The sequence below is a fragment of the Pinus tabuliformis genome, chromosome 4_2 (assembly GCF_031772625.1).
Source record: "Pinus tabuliformis cultivar Carrire ecotype Pingquan chromosome 4_2, CPIR1, whole genome shotgun sequence".
Taxonomy (NCBI): Eukaryota; Viridiplantae; Streptophyta; class Pinopsida; order Pinales; family Pinaceae; genus Pinus; species Pinus tabuliformis.
In genome coordinates, this window is record NC_142304.1 from 730,410,400 (window position 1) to 730,434,341 (window position 23,942).

The following is a 23,942-nucleotide window of genomic DNA, read 5'->3' on the forward strand; positions in this document are numbered from 1 at the left end:
AATACAGTTAGTGTGGGAGACAATGATGAAGGGAGGTACCTGCGATGCGATATGAGGATAGAGTGACTGAGGGCACTAACCTGGATAAAGGTAATGATTTGATGATTGAATTTATGTTGAGTCCACTAGAGTGGACGAGTTGGGAAGTCGAAGTCATGGACATCGAGTTAAAGGGAGCATGACAAGCTTCATGGAGTGGCATTAAGCAAAAGAACTTGTAGAGATGTTGTGTATGGGAATCAAGGAGAAGTGTCAAGGTAAGGATGTTGGGCAAGATGGACTTGCCAATGCGACTTGATGACTTGAGATAGTTGCAGAAGATGAAGACTTCATACTATGGTGGTCTTGGAGTATTTAGTTCATTAAGGAGATAAGGTCAGTTCGGTACTTGACTTTGAAGTGGTATGGATGCATACATTGGAAATAGTATGGGATATTTTCGTGAGGAGTGACTTGATGAATGCGATAGAGATGTAATACTGTGGAGTTGAAATGATGGAGGTGCCTTGTTGGGAGCACTTAGGCATGGGTTGAGCTGATGAGACTTAGCCACTTTTTCATGGACATGGAGGTTGATTGGTCTATGGCCATGGGAAGCACATGGACGAGATGATGAAGCAGGAGTAAAATTACCACTTTGATAGAATTTATGAGCAACATATCGTTCAAGGGATGGAGACTTCTTCATGGACTTGGATATGGCACATTGAGCATTGGATTGATGGGAGGAGTTCTTGATGGAGTTTAGGATGTGAAAAAATTCAAAAAAAAAAATAATGAAGGCATGTGAAGGTGAATTCTCATGGTGTGGGTGCGATGGTTGGATTGGCTACCCAACTGGTTCAATTCATGGGGGTGTGCAAGTGCACGGATACATGGCAGAGTTGAGTTGGAGTATTACAACAACAATTCACATGATTATGATACATGGTGGATAGGCACGATATGAGTTGTGATCGTAGCATGTAGCCAAATTAGACGGAGCCTCCTTCTACATGATAAGGCAATATGGAGGATTGCGACAAGTTGTGACCGATGACCATGGATTGAGGAGTCTTACCCACATATAGTCATGATCCTTGGTGGACGTTCGTGCAATAGAGAGTAGGGAGTTCATGCTACATGAGCATATGATGTTGGCATTAGTGACACTTTGCGACATTTGGTCTTGGAAATGGCGATTTCAGAGATGGTGTTGTCGAGGGTGACAACCTTTTTAAAGTGCGGGAGGATGTTAGGGCAAGAGCTAACCAGCCATACATTGGGTATTAAATGCCCAATGTAGGCTGGCCCATCTCTATGTATATCATGGGGGTCATCCATGTACACCATGTCTGACATCCCGATCCCCGGCGAATTCCCGGCGACTCCACGACAACTCTGACGCCAGCAGCCATAGATAAGACATGAACTTAAATGCATTTAATGCTACCTCCGCACCAAAAGATTTCAAAATTCAAATGCGTTCCCGCCTAGGATTTCAAATTGAAATATTGAGCCCGGAGTTTCTGCAACAGATTATTGATTAGGGAAGAGATGGTTCTCTGCTTCATTGTGAACCTCTGACGCACCGACTTCGGCACCGTCCCCCACTGCAACAACATCCAAGGCAACTCCATAATCGACATCAGCAACAGGCTTCTCATGGCCAGATCTCTTCCTCATCTGCGGCTGCTGGATCAATTTCTCAAGTTGAGGGGCATGGATATGATTGCGGATCAAATCTAGGCATTCAGGCTATGTAAGCTCCCCTCACAACGCCGCTAAAATCTCCAACACCATATTATGATCTCCATACTTTTAAAATCGAAGTTTATATTAGAAATAAAAAACTATTTTACTTGATTCCGTTCCGTTTTAATTGATGTTTCCGTGCAGGCGAGGATACAATTCAGTAGCGTTGAAGGCAGAAAGTAGAGGACTAATTCGCGCAGAACCAAAAGGGCAGAAAGTAGAGGATTAATTCGAGCAGAACCAAAACAAGCTGTTGATACGCCTGCTGCAGGTTATTAAAAAGGTTTTGGATGTCAGATCCTGTAACGGGTTATTATATCCCGGGATATCTCTTTGGTGAGGCCGATGTAACCGAACAGAGAAAATATTCTCAGGATGGATTCAACTAATTCCAGCGGAGTACCAAATTAAGGCTGCTCGATTCAATTTCAAATATAAAACTTTAATGATGTGCAAGTCCAGCGACCCTTTTGGTAGGAAGAGATGTACTTTGGATGCATTTACATATTATTGTATCGTTTTATTATCATTTTATTAACTATCAATGAAGGAAGTGTGTGTTGTCGAACTTCTGAGTTTGAAGTTGTTGTTTTAGATAAATTGTTTTGTCTTGTATGACCATATTGCATTTAATTAATAAAATTGACTTTAATTCTTAGAAATCAGTCTAGGTTGGCTTCTGAATTGTTAGCTACTGTAATCCTAAAACCAAAAGCTAATCGTGAATACAAACAAGAATACAAACAAGGCATTGGGGAATTCTCCAACTCAGTAAAAATGTGTAAATTATTCAGAAGGCATGGGAAATTTACTAAATCAGTCTCAAGATCGATATTAGGGGGACACTAAGGATGTAGAGATTTACATCATATTCTTATTTTTATTTTGGTTGTAGGGCTTTCTCGATGGGGTTGTTGGTTTTAGGGCTTTTTGGATTAGGTTGTTAAAAATAAATTTTTGATAATAAAAAAATTTACTTATGTGTGGGTATAAATAAATTTAATTATAAATTTTACAAGTTTTAAAATATAAATTAGCTGACAATATTTTTTTTGAAATTGTTAGTTCAAATTTTGTGTTAATTTTTTTCTTTAATATGTTGGATGTTATAACTTGTTGATTCCAGAACTTCAAAGTAAAAAAATTTGACAAATAAAATGAGTAATAAAAAAATCATTCATTTACTAGAAAAACTAACTTAACTGCAATAAAAGAAATTATTTATTTACTACCAAAATTAACTTAACGGCTAATAATAGCAGTGCAGACTTCAAGTTAGAGGGTTCCCAAATGCAAAAATTCTCACTTACATGATTGTAAGAATAGGCTGTAAAATGTATTATTTTGAAATAGTCCTTTGAAATTAATTTTTTTTAGAAGGATCATATTACATTTTAAGTTATTTGTTTAGCATCACAATATGCTTATTCATAAGAATATATTAGACAATTTTTTTCAATAAATAAGATAAATGGAAAAATATTTCAACTATTAAAAGAAGGTAAAATATTTATGGATTTTTAATCGTAATATGCTAAGTCATTATATGGTACTCAATTTATTTTTGTCAGTTTGACTTCAGTAAGAAGGCATAAATTCAAGGAAACATCAAAAAACTTGTTAATACATTGTTTTATGGTAAGGTTCTATGTGGTGATGGAAAGAAAATCTCTTCTCTTGTAATTAGAAACTTTTCACGTTGACTGGTATTTAAAATACTGAAGTATTTAAATCATGTATGTCATATTGTTCAAAAAAAAATTGTGAACTATAATTACTTTAATTGATGGGTTTAAAATTTGTAAAAACCTCTATAGTAATTTAAATTAGTAAAAAGCTTAGATACCAACACACTTTCTTGTTGAAAACATAGGGTTAGAAGTAAAATAGTTAAGAAAGTAACAAAAAAACATATAAATTTAAATAAGATAATAAATGTGTTACAAAATAAAGATAACTGATCAATTAAGTATTTAATAACGATATAAGATTTTCTTTTTGGTTTTTACCTACTATTCTATATGTCTCTATGTGTGGGGTCCTAGTCATGGAGATGGATTCCATAGATTATCTTATACTAATGACCCATATGATAAGATGTAGATTTCGTCTACTTTGGATTGCAATGTTGGTTTCTCATTGAGGGTCTCTTAGGTGGGCACATCCTTTCCCTTATGAGAGGATGGCGTCTTAATGGAATTGATGAAGTGTCTATATGTATAAATAGTGGTGTGGCAACAATGGAGATTCTAGTTGTGTATACAAAGATTCCATTTGGTTCATGTGCAATTCTGCTACAAACATTTGGCTTTCTTTGTTAGAAAATTTCATCATTATAGTTCTGCAAGTTGGCTTAATTTACTTCAAATGGATGCTTTCTGGAAGTAGTAACTCAACAATCGACCTACTAATTGTAATGTGGAATATTTGAGTACACTTAGTTGCTAGAATTCGGAAAAGAATGAGAAAACAAGTAATTAGATGCCATAACTAGTTATCCAAACTTGGGGTCACTTGATATCTAAGATTGATAATTGTAGAGTACTCAAAGATTAGTCCAAACTGCCAATGAAAGACTCATTGTCTGAAATACCCCATGTAAAATTGTTGTTAGAGAAGATCATGAATAGAAAATGTAGAGACCATAAAATGTTCAAGATATTATTATAAGACTGCTTCCAACAATGAAAAAGACACAAAACATATACTACAATGAAATGTCCATTATGGAGCCTGTTGCTTATGTCTTGGCTCTACTTTCTTCCATATTCCTTCATCGATTCAAACTAAAAAAAAAGTGTTTTTGAAATAGTCTCCAAGACAAATGAGACGTGGTATACTGCAACTTTAATATTTTGAATTTAATTTTAAAACTCAAAAAAAACTGCCCCATCACATTTAATATTTAAACTACCTTTTCAACTCACCATATCACTTACTCAACCATTTGGAAACTGTAGCAGTGATCCTAACGAAGATTACTTCAGACGAAGGGGTTGACAGAAAATGGATGACCAAAATATGGGAGGAGGAGGATGCTATAAAAGTGCCAAGATTATCAATAGCATACATGCATACATATAGATAACATAATCCTAAGGTCTCTTCATTCAGGTGGATAATTCTCATCGTTCTCCCACATAATGGATACATTTCTCCCACTACTCATCATTAAATAATGGATACATTGAAAAGATATATTTTGGAATCAATTCAAGAAAAACTATGACCTTTATAACTCTATCGAATGGGAACTGTAACCCATAGTAAATATAACCAGTGAGAACTATTACCACAATTACTCTATATGACAAGAACTTTGATCAATGAATGACTAAGATTATTATAGGTCGTTGGTCATAATAGTTATCTGATCAACAAATTTCCTATAGCTATGACTAATAGACATTGATTATAGTTATTGTGAGTCAAGGCTCCTAACTAACAAAGGAATTATTCCCTAGAACTATGACTGGAAAAAAGGGTCCTATTTTAATTTCATTGTCAAAGCTCCCACATCATAATTCTTGTGGTCATGATTCTTGTAAAATAAATTAAAAGTTCCTAATTGACAAGGGAACTATGAACAACAGAGGAATGATTCCTAAGGTCATAATTCATGAGGGTCAAACTTCTCGAGGTCATAGTTATTATGCGTCATAGTTCATAATGGTAAAATTTCTCAAGTTCATAATTCTTGTATGTCATAGTTATTATGGTCATATTTATCATGGGTCGTATTTTCTATTGGTTAGAGATTCCAATGATAAGAAAGCTCATAAAATTTCTTCAATGAGAGTCGATGAAGTGCTTGTTGGACAATGAGGGAGGGAGGGAAATAAAAATAGAGAGAGAGAGAGAGTAGAAAATGTGTAAATGGAAATAGAGAGTTATAGAGTGTTGGGAATAAATTAGTCATAATGGTATAAACAACAATTACATCCATACAATTCCATTCCATCAAATTCTACAATACTAGCATTCTCAAATTCCATAAAAGTAGGGTTTTCAAATTGCACAAAATTAAGGTCTTCAAATTTCAATTCAATATACATTCACAAACGTCGCCAACTTGTGATGCAAGGTAAATATGGTTTTTTTACTTACATTGTATAATTATGCACTCAAATTTGAACTCACTATATTGGAGTTTCCACATTCCACATTGATAGGGTTTTCAAATTACACAAAGCTAGGGTTTTCATAGTGCATAAAGTTAAGGTTTTCAAATTTCATTATGATATTTCCTAATAATGCACGTACACTTTTGAGCCATGCTAAGCAGGTAGCCTAGTTTGGGCCTTACAGAGCCTAGACAACTAGGACCACGTGTGCATTCCTAAGGACAGGCACACGTTCTTGTGGGCATGTGTTCCTCATGATAGCCCCATTTGCACTTCTGGGGTCATCATTCTTGTGCAAGTTCCCTTAGTTAATTCTCACTAGTTTTTTCAATTATGCATAATCCTTCTCAAGGTCTCATTATAGAATTTCTCACAACATTCCTTCATACACTTCAAGCCAGGTGTTTTCTCATTAGTCTACATAGTTTATTTCTTTTTCCACATATGAAGTCATTGCCACACATATGTGATTCCACAACCACTTGCCACACACTTATTTATAATATACAAGTAGAGTGCTAATTTATTTCATCATTACTATTCCATAATTACAAAAGCCTCCATAATGTTCTAGTTGATTTCTTACACTTGTTTGAGAAAATTTCACATATATAACTTTATGTATCCATTTATTACCCTTTTATGTTCGTATCATCATTCTAGATTGATCATGGTTATGAGCACTACAATAGGTTATCATTGCTCATTTCTTAAAACCCCAATTTATTTATACTTATTTTTTCTATCTTCTCATAGGTTTTGTATTCTTTTAGGGGTAAGTTTCTTCCAATTTTGACTTCATTCGTATGTAATTTAGGGAATTGTGATACTATTTATCATCTACAGTTTCTCTTGATTCATATTGAATTATTATATTGTTCTTTATCTATCTCAATGCTTTCAGAGTGGAAGAATTACTTGAATGAGCTTGTAGGGTATTTTTTATCGATGGGTCCCAATTTGAAAATTTTGGGTATGAAATCTTCCATAGCCATTTTGAGGCATTAAACAATTTTTTTTGGGGTAAAAAAATTATCGCTTGTGTGAGACCATTCAGTACTCAAAGTTTGTATATAAAATCTATGCCTCTCACAAGTTGATCTACCATATTTACTGCCATGGTACAAGTCAATGTGACATTAATCCCTATTACTCATGCATATTGGGATAACCATGTATGGAATTTCAAAAATACTCTAGAAGGTACAAATTTATAACTTTAATTGAGGGTTGAGGGAGTCAAACCTTTCATATAATTACACTACAACAAAACCAGTGATTTGCGCCAGATTTAGCACCAGATTTTAGTGCATTTTTTTTGTAATTGTGATGAGCAACCTGGCGCTAAATCTGGCTCTATTGTACAATTTTTAAAGCGTCCTTTTTTGCACCTGATTTTGCATCCTTTTTCACGCTAGATTTTGCATCATTTTTTACACCAAACTATGCATCATTTTTTGCGTCAAATTTTGAACCAAGATTTGCATCTTATTTTATGACAAGTTTTGCTTCTAGTTTTGTGTCATTTTTTGCATCTATTTTCAATTCTCTTTTGCTTCCTATTTTGTGTCATTCTTTGCTTCCATTTTTGCACCATCATTTGCATCAAGTTTACACTGTATTTTGAATCCAATTTAACGTCTTTTTATGCATCCATTTTGTGTCAGTTTTTGCATCTAGTCTTACCCCAGGTTTTGCATCTAGTCTTACACTAGTTTTTGCTTCTATTTTTGCACCAGCTTTGGTGCCTATCTTTGCACCATGTGTTGAATTTGATTTAGCACCAAATTTTGCATCCATTTTTGTGCCCATTTTTGGACCATTTTTTACATCCACATTTACGTTTGATTTGTCTCCATTTTTCCCATCTCATTTTGCACCATATTTTGCGTCATTTGTTTCATCCAATTTTGCATCATTTTTAACACCATCTCTTGCATCTAATGTTACATCATTTTGAGCATCCAAATTTGCATTTATATTTGCATCTTATGTTGAGTCATGTGTTGTGTCCACCTTTGCATCTTATTTTGTGTCTAATGGTACATTCAATGTAGAGCCATTTTTTACGTCTAATTTTGTATTTGTTTTTGCACCAAGTTTTGCATCCAATTTTAAGATATTTTATGCCCCTTTTTGCACCATTTTTTGTGTCTACTTGTGTCCAATGTTGCACCATTATTTACACCGACTTTTTCATCCAATTTTGCATTTTTTGGTGTCTAGTTTTACATCGTTTTCACCGTCCAAATTTGCATCTTTTTTTGCCTCATTTTGTGTCCACATTTGCATATAATTTTGTGTCTGAGTTCGAGCCTAAATTTGCATGAGATTAGGACTCATTTTTTACATCCAATATGGCATCCTTGGTTTCACCTTTTTTTCAGCCCCATTTTGCATCTTGTTTTATGTCTTTTCTTACATCTTTTTCTTTTTCCTTTTTTGCACCCAAGTTTGCATCCCAAATTTACACCATTATTTGCATCATCATTTGGCATATTAATTTGTAACGTTTTTTGCTTCTTTTTAACACTCAACTTTGCATCTTATTTTACCTCTAGTTGTTGTCTTTTTTTGCATCTAATTTGGTGCCCATTTATGTGTCCTTGTTTTTGCCCAATTTGATATCCTTTTGTATGCCATGTTTTGTTCCCTTCTTTGTGTCAACTATTGCACAATTTTTCACTTCTAATTTAAAACACTTTGTATGTCAATTGTTTGCATTTTGTATTAATTCCTAGTTTAACATCCAATTTTACTTTCAATTTTGCATCCATGGTTACATCCGCATTTGACTTCTTATATAGAGTATATTTTTCTTTACATATATGACCCCCTTTATAGATTCATAGTGAAATATATGATAGTTTCTAAATATCATTAAAGCAGATATCACAATTCAAAATCATCTGTAAAGAAATTTAAGAGAAATTGACAACATCCATCCAAAAAAATAACAATGTGTCATTAACAATTTTCAAAACATGTATAAAATAGCAACATAATACTAATAAAATCAGTATTATTTTTAATCAAAACAACTAAAATTCAAATATGATTAACAAATCAAAATATTTCATGAATATCGTTATTCTACGATAAATTAACAACATACATAAATCAAACTCATCGTATGATTACAAAATCAAAATGTCTCATTGATATAGGGTAAATTCACAACACCCATCTAAACATAACAATGTCATTCTACACAATAATTTCTTCATAAAAAACAATGCATGTGCATGCCTAGCTACCACCACCAAGATCATCCTCATGATCATCTTGACCATCCTCATTACTCTGATCCACATCATCACCAACACCGCAACTATCATCATCATCTCCTCCTTCACCACCATCATCCTCATCATCTCCTGATATATGTTGAACATAATTTGGATCATCGTCTTGGCAATCATTACCTATAGCATTCTGACAAAAAAAATCAATATTACATGTTAGTATTAATTACATAACACAACGCATGTTTTTGTTATACAATGTTAACCATAAAATGAGGTAAGATATAATATCTAATAGTACTAAAAAATAAAATGAAAATATGGTTTAAAAGTATATTGGAAATCCAACTAAGATTACATACCATAGAGTCCATCCAAACAACAAATTCAACCCATCTCTTTTGCTGCAGCACCTCCTTTTCCAAATGATTTGGAGGTCTTCCATATTTTAGTTCCTATCAATCAGTAAATAGGGAGAAATTAGATAACAATGACTTTCTTCTAGTACAAAATTTATTAAAAAAATATCACATGTTTAATATACTTACAAAGGTTGTTATCAGTGCTTTTAAACCTTTCTGGCCACTACGATGAGTGACTTTTGTCTTGGTTAACCTCGCCTTGGATGCCTTGTCCTTAAACATAAACCAATTCAATTTATTTTCACACAAATACATGTCTAAGATACTTATAAGTATTAATACATTCTAAATAATGTTTAATGAAAAATTCAATACCTGAATGCTCTCATTGCCGGCTTTTCTTTGTGCATCCAACTTCTCATATGATTTTACAAGTTCTTTCCATACTTTAAAAGGTATGTCAATAGGTCTTTGTTTCAGTCTTTGATCTTGAGGCATTTTTTTAATTTTTCTTGTTTGGTTAAAAATTTTGGTTAAAAAAAACCGAACAAGTAATTCACATCAATGGCATGGGGACTCTATGGATATGTGTAAAAAAATGGCTATAAAGAAAACATCCAAAAAACATATGAGCTCTCCCTTTGATGGTCACTTGGGGCATATGGCTGGAAAGGAACAACTCCATTTTCGAAAATCAAGGACAATCCTTTCTCAAAGTCCTTCCTAATATTTGCTCCAAATGTCTTAAAATGAAAAACAAAATTCAAACATCATCCTTAAACATCTCCCTTAAATATAATATTGGACCATAAATTCTTCACTTTTATTGTTATCGGCTCTGGAATGATTTTTCTATATGCAATTATATAATGAAATATGTGTGCACTAATGAAAAAACATTGAGTTTCATTTTTCATAATCACAAACAATGAAAAAAGAATCACACGTAACTAGCATCATTTTGGAAATTTTATATTTATTAAAAATCTTTAACATGTTTTCCTCCCATATCTCATAAAAAGGTGTGAAATTTTTTATATACTCTCCAATAAGCACTACAACAAAACCAGCGATTTGGAGGTTTTACACTAAGTTTTTCAACATCGAGCTTACTAGGGCTTGCACCACCGGGGTTATTAGTAAGAATCTCATGAGGTTTGCATAGCCATGATTATTAGAATCAAAATAGTAGGATTTGCACTAAAAAACAGTTCATAGAGCTTTCCTGCTGGGGAGAAAATCACAAGTTCAACTTCTGCAGTGCAGAGCACCGAGAGCTCGTAAGCTTTCTTCAGCAATCCACCTACGTTTGGAAAATGTAGCCTGCCTGTTGGCGATGTTCTCAATCCTCTTCCTCTGCATCTTTCCCCTCACTATTCTTGTATGTCCTCTTTCGTTTTTCCCTCCAAACAAACCCTCTCAAATTGAGAAAGCAGAACAACTCACTCGATGAGAATCCGAATCCAATTATCGCTTCTAACAATAACCCAATACGATACCAGAAGTGATTACACAAAACCTCATTGACTCTTCATTTGTTTGGAAAAGAGCCAAGCATATACTTCTGACGAGGGTTTCCGTCTCAAGTCTGGCTCGCAGGACGTCGCTTAGTCAATTGCGAGAAAAGTTTTCCACTTGCCTGTCACATACGGTTTGTCACACTATATATTAAAATAAGGTTGATCATACTAACAATAAGGTTGTATAGTTTAAAAGGAGGGCTCTCCTGACTGCATTTGGTTGGTTTATAGAAAAGATTGCTGGAATGCGTAATGTGAATGCTCTGCTAACTATTTTTTAAGCATTTGGAAGTATTAAAACCCCCTAGGATAATTAATGTAAGACCTGTTAATTAATGTGTAAAGATGGCTATTGTCCTTGGGCTACCTTAGCTGTTCGTGTTTAGTGATCTGTGGTATTATGACTCCTCAAGTCACTATTAAACCATGAGAACCATGCCCAGGCAGACTAGTGTGACATTGTGGATGAGAACCAAAACTAGACTCCTATAACCTCCTTTTTCATCCTTTAAATTGCAGAATTAACTGACTGTTCTAGTAATCGTTCTTGAGCACCTGAAGATGTGCACCCTAAATAATAAGAATAATACCCTGTAACATATGAATAGTCCATCCTGTGCATGTAGGATATGCACATGAGGTCCAATAAAATCACTAACCAGAATACCAGGTGTTATTAAAGCCTCTACAGGTTGATATATATGAATGTTATAGTGTGCAGGAGTATGATTCAATTCCATACGAAAATACAAAACATCTGATAGGATTTCCTTATACCTCATAGGCAAACAACCATTGTCCCTTCTATAGATGAGCAGAATAAGTGCTTGGTTCTCTACACTAAATAAAGACAAAGTATAGTACTTATTGCTGACAAAATAGGATTTAAATCGCGGTTCAATTGCTTGACATTCAGCTGGTCACAGAATTGTAGAGCGCATAATCGTAAGTGATGTTGCGAGCCTCATTGCTCAAAGTCTAAGGGTCTTGCGAGCCATAATCACAGCCATGTATGGCATATCTTGTGATTATGGCATTTTATGAGGTCAATTCTTGTGAAGACATTTCAGTTTATAATAAATTTTGAACCTCAACAGAGTTTTGGCAAGACCTGGCTGAGCTAGTACATCAACAACACAGCTGATATGAATGACATAATCTAGCCTCAAGAGGGAGCCTCTTTTGTTTCATCACTCTAACAATCTATGAAGTGGTGGAAAGCATAACAACTTCCCCTTGAATATGACACCTAAACTGAGTACAAATCCTAAATGATGCAGCCCTTGGTGCATGTCTCTCAAAGTATCAATATTTCAAATGTTGAAAGCTCTTGTGCCCATTTGATATGCATTCGATTGCAGTTCCCCTGAAGAAAGAATCTTATAAAGGCCATGGCCAATATGTTAGCCATATCCATTGGAGTTGCCATTGCTTGACAACTTTAGTGTGATCAGTCCCACCATGATTCACATGGGCTTCTACTCAACACTGGCTGTTGCTATTGTAAGAGTCTTCAAGCTCGTTGAACCCATAGTATTGATAAGTGTATTCTTTGGGTCTCTGGTTTTCAAATTCTTCCTATGTTTTCCTCTCAGTATCATTATTTCAAATGCTGAAAGCTCTAATTCCCATTGCTGTGTATTTGATTGTGGTTTCCCTAAAGAAAGAAGCTTATAAAGGTGAGCCCGAGGCCAATATGTTGGCCATATCCATTGGAGTTACTATTTCAGCTTATGGGGAGGCCAAGATGAATGCATGGGAGGTGATTCTCCAGTTAAGTGCAGTTGCATGTGAGACTACCCAATTGGTTCTCATACAAATTCCACGAACATCAAAAGGGATTAAGTTGAATCCCATCACATCTTTGTTGCTCCTTGTTGCCTTGTTTTTCTCAGCACCCCCTGGGCCTTAGTAGAATACCCATTTCTGATAATCAGGGTCTCTTCCTTTGATTTGGATTACATGACATTTCTGCTTGTGCCTTGGCTCTTAATCTTGCAGTGTTTCTTCTGATAGGAAAGACTTCAGCCTTGACTATGAATGTTGCTGGTCTTGTCAAGGACTGGCTGCTCATAACATAATCTTTGTCTGTAATAAATGAAAAGGTTACAGTCATAAACTTGAGTGGGTGTGGACTGGCTTTTCTCGCTGTCTGTTACTATAATCATTTGAAACTTCAAGCTCCCAAGTCCAATGACAACCAACCAAAGTACCTCAGCAGTGCAGCTGATGCCAATGATGAAGGAGAAGGTTTGATAATGACGAGTGGGAGATTCTCAATCAGAGATTCAGAACCAGTAGAGAAAAATCAAACTCAAGCTTCAAGATTAGGTATTTAGATCATTAATATTGTCTTGTGCTAGAGATTACTGTTCTTGGATTGGCTCCTCTATGCCCAGATTTATTTGCAGGGAACAGGCCAGTCATTCACAGTGAAGAAGATAATGACAAGATTAGTGTATAATGATGGACAAGATGGTGCCATGGTGCCAACCTAAATCTCAAGTAAGGAGACATTTGTTCATCAATTCGTCAAGAAGCATGGCCTACAATTCAATTTCTCTAAGCCTATCACTTCTTCCACCTGTCAAATAAATTGTTTCCTGTTTGTTTAGTTGACTATGGTTCTAATAAATATACTATTGTTTGATGTAAAAAGACAAAACAAAAAAAAAAATATGGAAAGTTGTGACCCCATTTTCTAACTACAAATTGAAATCAGATTACCATAGTGACCACCTCTGCTTATTGGAATCCAAAAGGGGGTGGGTTATGCACAATCCTCCGTATCATTTGCTATTACCAGAGATAATTAAAGCCACCCTAAACTCAAGTCTTAACTATGCTGATAGGGTGTTTGGGGAGGGGGATCCCTTACCAACCCACTATAATCTGCACAAAAGCATCCTAAGAACATATGCAAAATCAACCCTTCAATGAAATGATCCAAGAATATAGGTACTCAAACATTGATTTTATCAAAGAAAAATACAAGACAGAAAGAAAAGATCATAACAAGGATTAGAAGAGTCTAAGAACAGTGCTCACTGTCTACAGAGCCAAGACGAATGCAGAAGAGTTCTTCCTTCAGTTCCCCATCTGAGAAATCAGTTGCATGCCAGACCCAAGTTTTATCACTACCTGCGTGCTCCTGAAGTGACATTGGGGAATGAACTGCAAGGCAAAAAAAAAAACAATATAATCCAGATAATAAGGATCAACACAAATTCTCGGCACAGAAAGCCTCTTAAAACTTGGACGTAAGATAAGCTATTACAATCTCAGGGGGGAAATTACACAAAAAAAAAACAAACAAACAAATTTACCTACTTAAATGGTTTGCACATATTTTCAATGTCTTGGATTGCCTCATGACCAGCCGAACCTTTGTAGTATTCTTGTGCTTAAGAAACTTTACTGTTCCTACACCACACTCCTTCCATTGATTCCCATCATTGGATGAAAAATTGGAATGAAACTCTTCAGCAGATTGTTCTTCTTCCTACCCCACCACCACCATAAATGCCAACAAGTATATATGAAAAGGAAATATTTCAGGACTTTAGAGCTCAAAAAAGTTCAATCACTATCACCCCAAGTTCTGCTGATATGAAAGCCTATTTCTGTAGAGAAGAAGTTCTTCGATACTCTGTTCCTGACAGGGCTGTCTCTTACACTACTGTAGATGGGAGTAATGCAGTTGTTGCTCCACTAAGGAAATTTGGTTGCAAACCTACCATAATGCATACACCATAGTGCATTATGACTCTTATTGAAGGATTGTCATTAGGGAACACTAAAGGAGATTACTCATTGATAATGAGCCAAAATGGAAGTAATAAAATATCTATGTTGAGAGCTATTGCGGGGATGTGGTGTTTTGGTAAAGGAACTAATAGGTTCCATATTAAACACAAAAATAAAGAATCAAATAAATCTACTTTACCAGAAGTTGTCAATCATATTCAGCGACTTAAGTCATGTTGTGATCTTGAAGTTACAGTGAATGACAAGGCCTGATCTCAAAATTTCATAAGGGTCCGAGTTGCTGATTGGAAGGCCAAGGCCCTGATCTTGAAGGCCAAGATTAGGACTTGCTGGAGGGTGGACAGTCCTTATGTTAGGCTTGAATCTGCTCTAAAAAAGCAGCATGGAGGGCAGCATCTTATTGGAGGAGAGCCGCAGAAAGGGAAAGCAATTCTGGGCTAGTTTGATGAACTGTTAGGGACTGTGATTGGTGCCCTAAACAGTCCCAGAATTGCAGCAGTGCAGCAAGAAGTCTACAGCACTTTTAAGAGATGCTTTGAGCATTCGGTTGGCGATGTTTTGAAGACATTTTCTTCAGTGTTGCTATGTGCTAGGCCACGGGCCATAGCACCATAGCAAGGGTTACCTTGGGGCTGCTGTCTTAGGACTGTTCGGAGACTGATCAGATTAGCCATTCATCACAGTCAAGGGAGTTTTGGCCTGCAACCAGAATTGCTGGAGCAGCTAGCGATTTGAAGAATGCTGCATCAGGATATGCTTCAGCACTCTTGATGATTGAAGACTGTCATAATGATGTACCTTCTTCTGCTGTCATAAAATCTCAGATTTATGTATTTGTACGATCTCTCTCTCTCAGATTTATGTATTTGTACTATCTCTCTCTCTGCTGAACTATTGAAGATTATAAGAAGAATTGATCAAGGGTTCCCCACATTGGGGTTTGTCCCTGGCTGGTGCCACATCTTGTGTCCTCTTCTCTTGGCTTGTCTTCTACTGTTTATGTTTATGTTCTATCTGCACTTTACTATCATGTTGATGCGATTGCTAATCTGAATATTGTCATTGGGCTAATATGAAAAATTGAAGTAAATTGCTCTAAGCATAGATCATACCTAAAATTAACACATGCAAAACTTATCCATGATGTGATGATGTTCCAGCAGATGATTAGCAGAGAGAAGTTAGACGTGTGAAATTTAGCCTAGAAGCCTATTTTCAAACCCAAACAAATCTAGCAGGCCAAAATAATATATGATTCCATCAGTTAAATTGGATGATCAGTCCTCACGAAATTGAAGAAATTGGTTTCTGGAATTCCTGATGTTCAAGCCCAACACGATGGAGTATGTCCTGGATGTGCTAGTGGAAAGAAGAGAAGGGGTCCATTTCCCTCTAGTGAGAACAAGACAAAAATACAAAAGACATCCTCCATCTCAGTCATTACGAGATATGTGGTCTGATGCCCGTACATTGGTGGTCATCTCTACTACATTATCTTCATTGATGATATTTTAAAGAAGACATGGATATATTACATGAAGCATAAGGATGAGGCCTTCGATTTGTTCAAGAATTTCAAAGCCTTGGTCAAAAATCAAACTGGAAAGAAAATTAAGATCTTCAGGTCTGACATTGGTGGAGAGTACATTTCCAATGAATTCATAAATATTTGTAAGGCATCACGAAAGAGATGATTGTGCCCTATAATCTCAAACAAAATGGAATAGCCAAAAGGAAGAACGGGTCTATTGTAGAAGTTGCCCATGCCATGCTCCATGATCAAAAGTTGTTGAAGTTCCTTTGGGGGAAGCAACTAATGCAGTTGTATATGTTCAAAACAGGTACCCCATCAATCATTGGACAACAAGACTCCTGAAGAAGTATTCACAGGTTTATTCAAGTTGACCCTCACACCCTTGAAGAAGCTGTGAAAGAACAAGTTGGAAGGATGCTATGGTGTTTGATCCTTGTCTTTGCTAAGTCAGGAATCTCACCCAAACATATGATGCAATGTGTTCTACCACATGACTCTTGAGGGATATTGTTTGGAAGATCAAGAAGCAATAGGATGGATGGGATATTGTATCATGCCTATTGCTCAACATAGGGTGGAAAATGTTAGTTCCCCTATGAGATGACTTAGGGTGAGAGTGTCCCATAGGACCTTCTTCATTGTCCGATGAAATTTTACAAGTAGGCATCAGTCTCTCTTTCAGCCCATGGGAAAAATAGAACATGTAAACAATAGCTAGTTACTCAGCCATTTCTATATATTCTGAGATATCTTTAAAAGCCCGCAAACCAGATCTCAGTTGGGGAATTAGCTGATTATGTAACTCAAATGTATAGCTGGGGGAAATGTACAATATTTTGATTCTGTTGAGATTAAATTCATTTTTCTGTTGAGATTAAATTCCAAACTGAACCAGTTTCTTATTCAACATCTTAGTATCACTGAAATACAAGCAAAGAAGTTCAGCAGTTATGAGGCAATAACAGTAAGATTAAAATTCTCTCCTTTTACACACCTACACAAATAATTGTGACCAAGAAGATAATTGATTTTGTCTTCTACTGATATGGGATCAAAAAACTAATATCATTACAATTGGGCATTATAAGTATGTCAAATGCAAACTGCTTCTCCTACTACAGTGTTTAACCAATTCTTAATCAACAGCACGCATACTCAATTTATTTGCATCTAGCAAGAATGAACCCACAAGCATAATGCTGGCCTAAATGATAAAACTGGGATTCCATATATGTATAGAGAGCAACTTTGCATACTTCGTAACATTTCGACAAAGTTTCAAGAGAGAGATAATTTTCTGCTAAAGCCCCCATAATATGTTAAGATGCACTAGACAATCTTAATTTTATTGTTCTGATGACATAGTGCCAGCTCACTAGCCTACCTATGATATAAATACTTCTCCTGAGTTAAAATTTATACAATTTTAAGCAAATATATAATAAATACAGTAATTTAACCATTAAAAGCATATCTACCAAAACAAATTTGCATCCAACCAATAATAAGGATAACAATTTGGAAATCTTTGAACTAAAATGCACCAAACTGAAATCGTGTTTTTTTTTAAAACACTTTGGAAATTAAAGTGGGCAGTAATACACTCAACCCTTTTGCAGTTTTAGTCATTACATAAAATAGAAATTACAACAATAGGACTGTTTTAAAATTACAAATTTTAAGAGAATACTATTGTATGCATGACACAACTAAATGCATTGTGACATGCTTTTCCCTGGATTTCATGGCTAAGTACATACCCATGAAACTTGAAAGAGTTGTGGCAACAAGTCGTTTCTGTAACTAAAGAGGAGAATTTTAATTTGGTTGTTCACATTCATATCAAGTATAAAATCACCCAATAAAATTTCTCTCGAGGCATTAAAAACGACCAACCTCTCACAAAAGAAGCGCTTACCAGTTTTTGGCAATAGTCAAATATAGCGCCCTCTCTCAATGTCAACACGAGTCCTACTGGAGCCTCCTTCATAACTTTCCTTCATTGCAGACCCAGCACTTGCCTTCATGGTTCCTCCACCTCCAATCTTGTCCATTGCTTTCTTCCCTTTCTTCACTTCCGTCAAGAACTGATCCAAACCAAATGGATCAGCTTCTTCTGCATCCTTTTCAAACTCAACAGGTCTGTCCCTAGGTCCACCCCTTTCAGTAGCACCAGCAAATCCTTTATCAGCTCTGAAACGGTCAGTCTTAAGCACCTTATCAAGCTGTTCATCTGCCCCTCCGTACATTTCATTATCTGCATCCTTCTTGGGTCTATAAAGAGTGGACAGTGTGTTATGAGCAGTAAATAGACCTTTATCATAAATATTGTACTGATCATCAGTTGCAAATCCAGACTCCATGCCCTTCTCCTGGTTGAATAGTCTCTGATCGTAGGCAACTTCACCTGTACCTGCAGTGGTATTGGCCATTCCGAGCGCAATTTTCTCACTAACATCACGGTCTCTGTCTCTGGTAATCTTGCTTTTCTTCCCAACGTGCCCTTCTTTAGCCTCCAACCTTCTTTCCCTTTCTCTCTCCCTTCTCCTCTCATCGCGAAGCGCTTCACGCTTAAGCCGTTCCTCTCTTTCCTCTTTATTCTCTCTTATGTTCTCCTTGGGGGCATCACGATCAGACTCCGTCTTCCTTTCACTGCCACCTGCAAAGGGCGTGACAGTTGCCCTTTCAGGTACTCCAATAGCGACCTTATCACCACCACCAGCACCGGCTCCGGCACCTGCACCTGCTCCACTTCTCTCCATCCTAGCTCGTTGAGCCAGAGCACGCAGTTCCTGTTCTTTCTTCTCCTTCTCCTTGAGCATCAACTCCTTCTGGATCTTGGATCTCATCTCAACCGCCTCTCTGGCCTTCTGTTCAGCTACATACAACGCCTCTGAAAGCTTCGCAAAGTTGTCATTAATCTGGACCTCCTGGAGCCCTCTTCCATCAGCCGCAAGACGCTTGTCGAGCGGAATTGTATACCCTTTGGGATTCTTCCAATTGGAGATGCAAGGTGGGATTTTCCAGTCTTGCTGATCCTTGACAGTCACAGGCCTCGGAGGTGAATGCATAACAGGAACGGGGGGTGATCCGGAAGCTTTTGGTACCCTCTTATGTTTGAACTTGGGAGGCTCAAGAGGATCCTTGGGCATCTCAACCATCCTAATAATCCTTTCTTTCGCACCAGAATTAAAAGCCACTGATTGCTGTGAAGGCGTGTATTTGATATGGGTTGCTTCAGAGGACTGCTGGGGGACATTCTTCGGCTGTGCGGCACTGAGACGAACATTTACAATCTTTTCCAGGGCTGCCTTTGTTCTTAGGGTTGTTTCGTTTATCTCCTTATCCTCCTCCTCTTCGTCCATCTTCTGGATCCCACCAACCTCGTCACCCAGCTTAGGCACGAGATCCCTATGTTGAGAATACACAACCTTGGATGCATTCTCGTTCTGCTTAACAATGGCGTCGAAGGCTATATTGCCCTGCGCATCAACGCTCACGGGCAGAATCTTGGTGTCTTTCCTTTCTTCCTTGCGCCCCATGTCCAGTGGATATTGGGCAATGTGAATCTCTGGGAAGGCGCCCCCATCGCCGAAGTCTTCGATCTTGCGAGGGACAAATCCTGCCCGCTTCCCGTAAGGGGGTATTTGCTTAACCTTTACGACCGAATTGGGCTTGTGTTGATCTACCCGATCCCTGAACCATGGATCCGAAGCAAAATCATACTGTGGCCCGTTGTTTACCTTGGGAGCTGGAAGGCTCCCAAGTAGTGATCCTGCCATCTTCGAAAACGGACTAAGCACTGAACACAGAAGAACAGATAATACAATTGAAACCTAGTCCAAAAAGAGCTTCAAAATGAAACCTGGCGCTTCTGCAGAGAGAATAATTTGAGGGTTTTATTTATATTTTTACCCGTGGAATGAAGAATCGGCGCTTCTGTTCGAAGAATTTCAAATTCTCTTCGAAGCTTTTCAGTTGAACATCGGAGAGCAGCACCAAACCCTGATCGAAAAAATGAAACCCTCTCTGCTGTAAGCTGTCAAAATACTTATACGGGACCATGCAGGTTACAATGTGAATTTGTTGGTCGGCAGCCGGCTCGTTGAAATTTAAATAAATCCTTCAAAGATTTATCCCATCGATTTTCTCCCCTTGTGTTTTCGGCGGTGAGTAAGTTTAGTGGTGGTGCGTAAAATAATTTGGCATAATGAAATTATCTCATGAGTTTATTGAGGTTCAAGTCTCCCCGTTACCTAGATTTGTAATGGAAAAATATTGGAAAATAAAATACCTTTTCTAAAATAACATTAAAATTAAGGCAAGGAATTGGGTATCTCTTCTAGTTTCATTAAGATCCCTTCATGTTGTTTAATTGATTTGATATTATTATTTGAACCTTATTTTTCATTTTGAGTTTTAAGTTGTTTATACGGTGTAATGCTTTATCAATGTTGTAAAGTTAGATTTAATCAACTTTTTTTAATGAAAAATTGTTTTTATTTGGTTAAGAATTTGTCTTTTTTGAAGGTAAAGAAATAGATTAATTACTGAAGATTCAAAATATCTTGCAAGAGTGAAATTACTAGCAAGTAATTATAAGTGGTATAGTTTTTCTTTAATAATAATAATGAGTCAACCTATATTAGCCTAGCACATAACAGTTAGTGATGGTTATCCTCACTGTTGGTTTTATAATTGAGTTATGATAGATTTTCTCACTCTTTAAAAATAAAAATAAAAATAAGTAATATGTTACACTTGCTTTATACATTATAGAATCTAACCTTTGATTATATGTTGTTCTTTATAAGTAACATTATCCATGAGTGCCCGTGAAATACATGTTGAATTGCATGTTGTTCGTACATTCCCATAGAATGGGAGAACTTGAAATTCCTTTGCATTATAGAGTCGTTGTCCATAGACTTTATGAAGAGGTGAAAGTCAAAATTAGGTTCCAAATAAGGTTTTACGACACATGCCAATTATTCCTAGACTACAACGGATGTTTCGTTGTAAATCTCTTGCACAATTGATGGATTGGCATGCAAAGAATAGGAGTAAAGATGGATTCATGCGAATTCCTATGGACTCCAAAGCAATGAAACATATAGAGGAAAAATGGCCAAGAAAATTCAAGGATGAACCTCGCAGTATTAGGTTAGGAATTGCAATGGATGGAGTGTGCCCTTTCTCTTTCCTAAGCTCAAATTATAGTGTTTGGCCAGTTGGACTGATAGTATACAATATTCCCCCATGGATGAGTGTTAGAAAGGAACACCTTATGCTAACTCTCATCGTTCCAGGAAAACATCAAGTGAAAAAAATGGATGTTTACATTGCACCTTTTATTGATGAGATGCAATTGTTATGGAAAGGCATAAGAATGTATGACATATCACGTCCTCCATCAAATAGGTCCTTCATGTTTTATGGCATACTATGTTGGACAATTCATGATTTCCCAGGACTTGGTGTTTGTTCTGGTAAGAGATCAAATAATTTGCATATTCGTAGTACATCATAATTTATTTTCAATTCAAGTTGTATATAAGTATTACATTATTATTGTTTTCTTATGTAAGCTAGTTATTGATTATAGGGCTACAAACAAAAGGGATTTTTGCATGTCCAAGATGTGCAGAACAATTTGAGGGGCGATATTCTAAAGATCTACACAAAGTTATATATGCAAACAACAGGGTTTTTCTACCACCTAACCATAAGTTCAGAAGCCGCCTAAAGAATCAATTTGATGGAAAAATTGAAAATAAACCTCCTCCCAAGGTTATGGGTCCAGCTGATTGGCTTAAAATGTATGGAGATGCTGAATCAAAAGCTTGGAACCATTTTTTTCGTCATGATCATTCAATTGAGGAACCAGAACAAGTTATGGTTGAAATGCCAAAAGGAATGAAAAGGAAATCCATATTTTATGATCTCCCTTACTGGAAGGATCTATTAATATCTCATTTAATAGATCCTATGCATGTTTTCAAAAATGTCCCTGATTCTATTTTTCGACATATATCTAGCAAAGATAAAGACACTTTGTCATCAAGGAGGGATATTGCTCTTTCACGTACCAAATTTGATAGAAGACATTTGTGGCCAAGTAAGGAAAATGAATCATATGCAGAAGCTCCATGGATACTAAAAAGGAAAGAGTTAGATCAACTAAAAAATGTGATTCGTTCAATAAGAACACCCACTGGATATGGATCATCATTGAATAAAGCTTTTACAGTAGAGGGACATATCACAGGATTCAAAACACATGATTATCACAATTTTATGAAGGTATTAACATCAATTAATTGTTATTCTTATCATTTACTTACTAAAACTTATTTTGATATATTATGATAAATCAATACTAATGAACTATAATAATTTGGTTTGATAGCATATCATGCCACTAGCAATAAGAGGGGATTCATGCCTTACAACTGACTTAAGGAATGCCATATGTCGATTGTCAGCCTTTACGAGGTATGTGGTCGCTTGATATTTACAAGGTTTTACATGGTATGAAATGTTCCTCTATATGATACAATGATATATTATATCTCATTCTAAATGTCACTAAAAATTCATACTAACTTACTGACAATATCTAATTAGGTGGGTGACCTCTAAAGAGATCCATGAGTCTGAAGTGCCAAGATGGAAGAAAGAAATCACAAAAATTGTATGTGTATTTGAAAAGGAGCTCCCTACAAGTTTCATGGACCTACAGGTCCATTTACTTATACATCTAGTTGATGACATTGAAATGGCAGGTATCATTTCAACAAGATGGATGTTTTTCTTTGAGAGATACATGAAAAACCTAAAAAGATATGTCCGACAGAAGGCACATCCAGAGGGTTGCATGGCTGAAGGGTATGTACTAAATGAAGCATTTTTCTTCCTATGTGAATTCCTTGGTAAAGATTTTGAAGATGGTGCACAATTTTGGGATCAAGAACGTGCATCTGATATTATAGATGGAGAAAAGCCTCAAACTAATGGTGTTCAAGAAGTAATTGGTATGTAAAATATTCATTATTATAGTTATTTTAGAATCATTTACTATATCATTTTGGGCTTCCCGAATTGAAAGAATAATATTTTAAGTTTGAATTATACATGTTGATTTTTAATAGGTGTTGATGAAAGTGTTGTGCTCAACAAATTTGTCCTCTACCAAATGGAATTCATGAATAAATGGATTGATATGTATGATATAAAAAGGAAAGAAGTGTTAGAAGCAAGGAAACAATTTAAGATATCAAACCCAAGGAATACCCCACTTCCCACTAATATTTCCGGTCAATGGGGAAAAGAATGCACAATAGAATGGGTTTCTAAACAAATTCAAAACCAAATAGATGAGGAAGGAATAGATGCAAACATAATAGAAGATGAGATCAACATGTGCAGAGGATGTGAAAAAAAGGTAAATTTTGAATTATTACAAAATGTTGCTTGAATACATTAATCACATTGTTAACTATTTAACTATGCACAATCATATTTAATTTCACTCAAGTAAATGGCTTGTCACAGGTGAGGAAGTATCCTGCAATGTGGGCATACGGTCATCATTATCGTGTAGAAAGAGTAGATGCAAAAAGACGATCCTTCGATTGTGGTGTCATGGTTGATTT

General features: G+C 36.1%; 1 protein-coding gene, 1 long non-coding RNA gene and 1 pseudogene across 2 annotated transcripts; 1 reads left to right on the forward strand and 2 right to left on the reverse strand.

Moving 5' to 3' along the window:
• The first annotated feature begins 1,275 nt into the window (after positions 1 to 1,275).
• On the forward strand, positions 1,276 to 2,283 carry LOC149171681 (uncharacterized). Its single transcript, XR_016259575.1, has 2 exons — positions 1,276 to 1,741; positions 1,879 to 2,283. It is a non-coding gene; the product is annotated as an uncharacterized LOC149171681 (long non-coding RNA).
• A 6,622-nt stretch (positions 2,284 to 8,905) lies between these two features.
• Positions 8,906 to 11,204, reverse strand: LOC149171682 (uncharacterized). The gene is made up of 4 exons (XM_089424115.1): positions 9,841 to 11,204; positions 9,652 to 9,738; positions 9,466 to 9,558; positions 8,906 to 9,293 (listed from the first exon to the last, which is right to left on the reverse strand). The coding sequence occupies exons 1-4, from the start codon at positions 9,961 to 9,963 to the stop codon at positions 9,108 to 9,110; spliced, it is 489 nt and encodes a 162-aa protein (XP_089280241.1). The 5' UTR covers positions 9,964 to 11,204; the 3' UTR covers positions 8,906 to 9,107.
• Positions 11,205 to 18,221: 7,017 nt separating this feature from the next.
• Positions 18,222 to 20,084, reverse strand: LOC149171683 (SNW/SKI-interacting protein A pseudogene; annotated as a pseudogene).
• Between the last annotated feature and the right edge of the window lie 3,858 nt (positions 20,085 to 23,942).

Coding starts and splice junctions, on each gene's coding strand:
- LOC149171682 (XM_089424115.1), bottom strand. CDS start 9,963: ATGCCTCAAGATCAAAGACTGAAACAAAGACCTATTGACATACCTTTT. Junction 9,739..9,840: donor CCGGCAATGAGAGCATTCAG/GTATTGAATTTT, acceptor TTTATGTTTAAG/GACAAGGCATCCAAGGCGAG. Junction 9,559..9,651: donor AAGCACTGATAACAACCTTT/GTAAGTATATTA, acceptor ACTGATTGATAG/GAACTAAAATATGGAAGACC.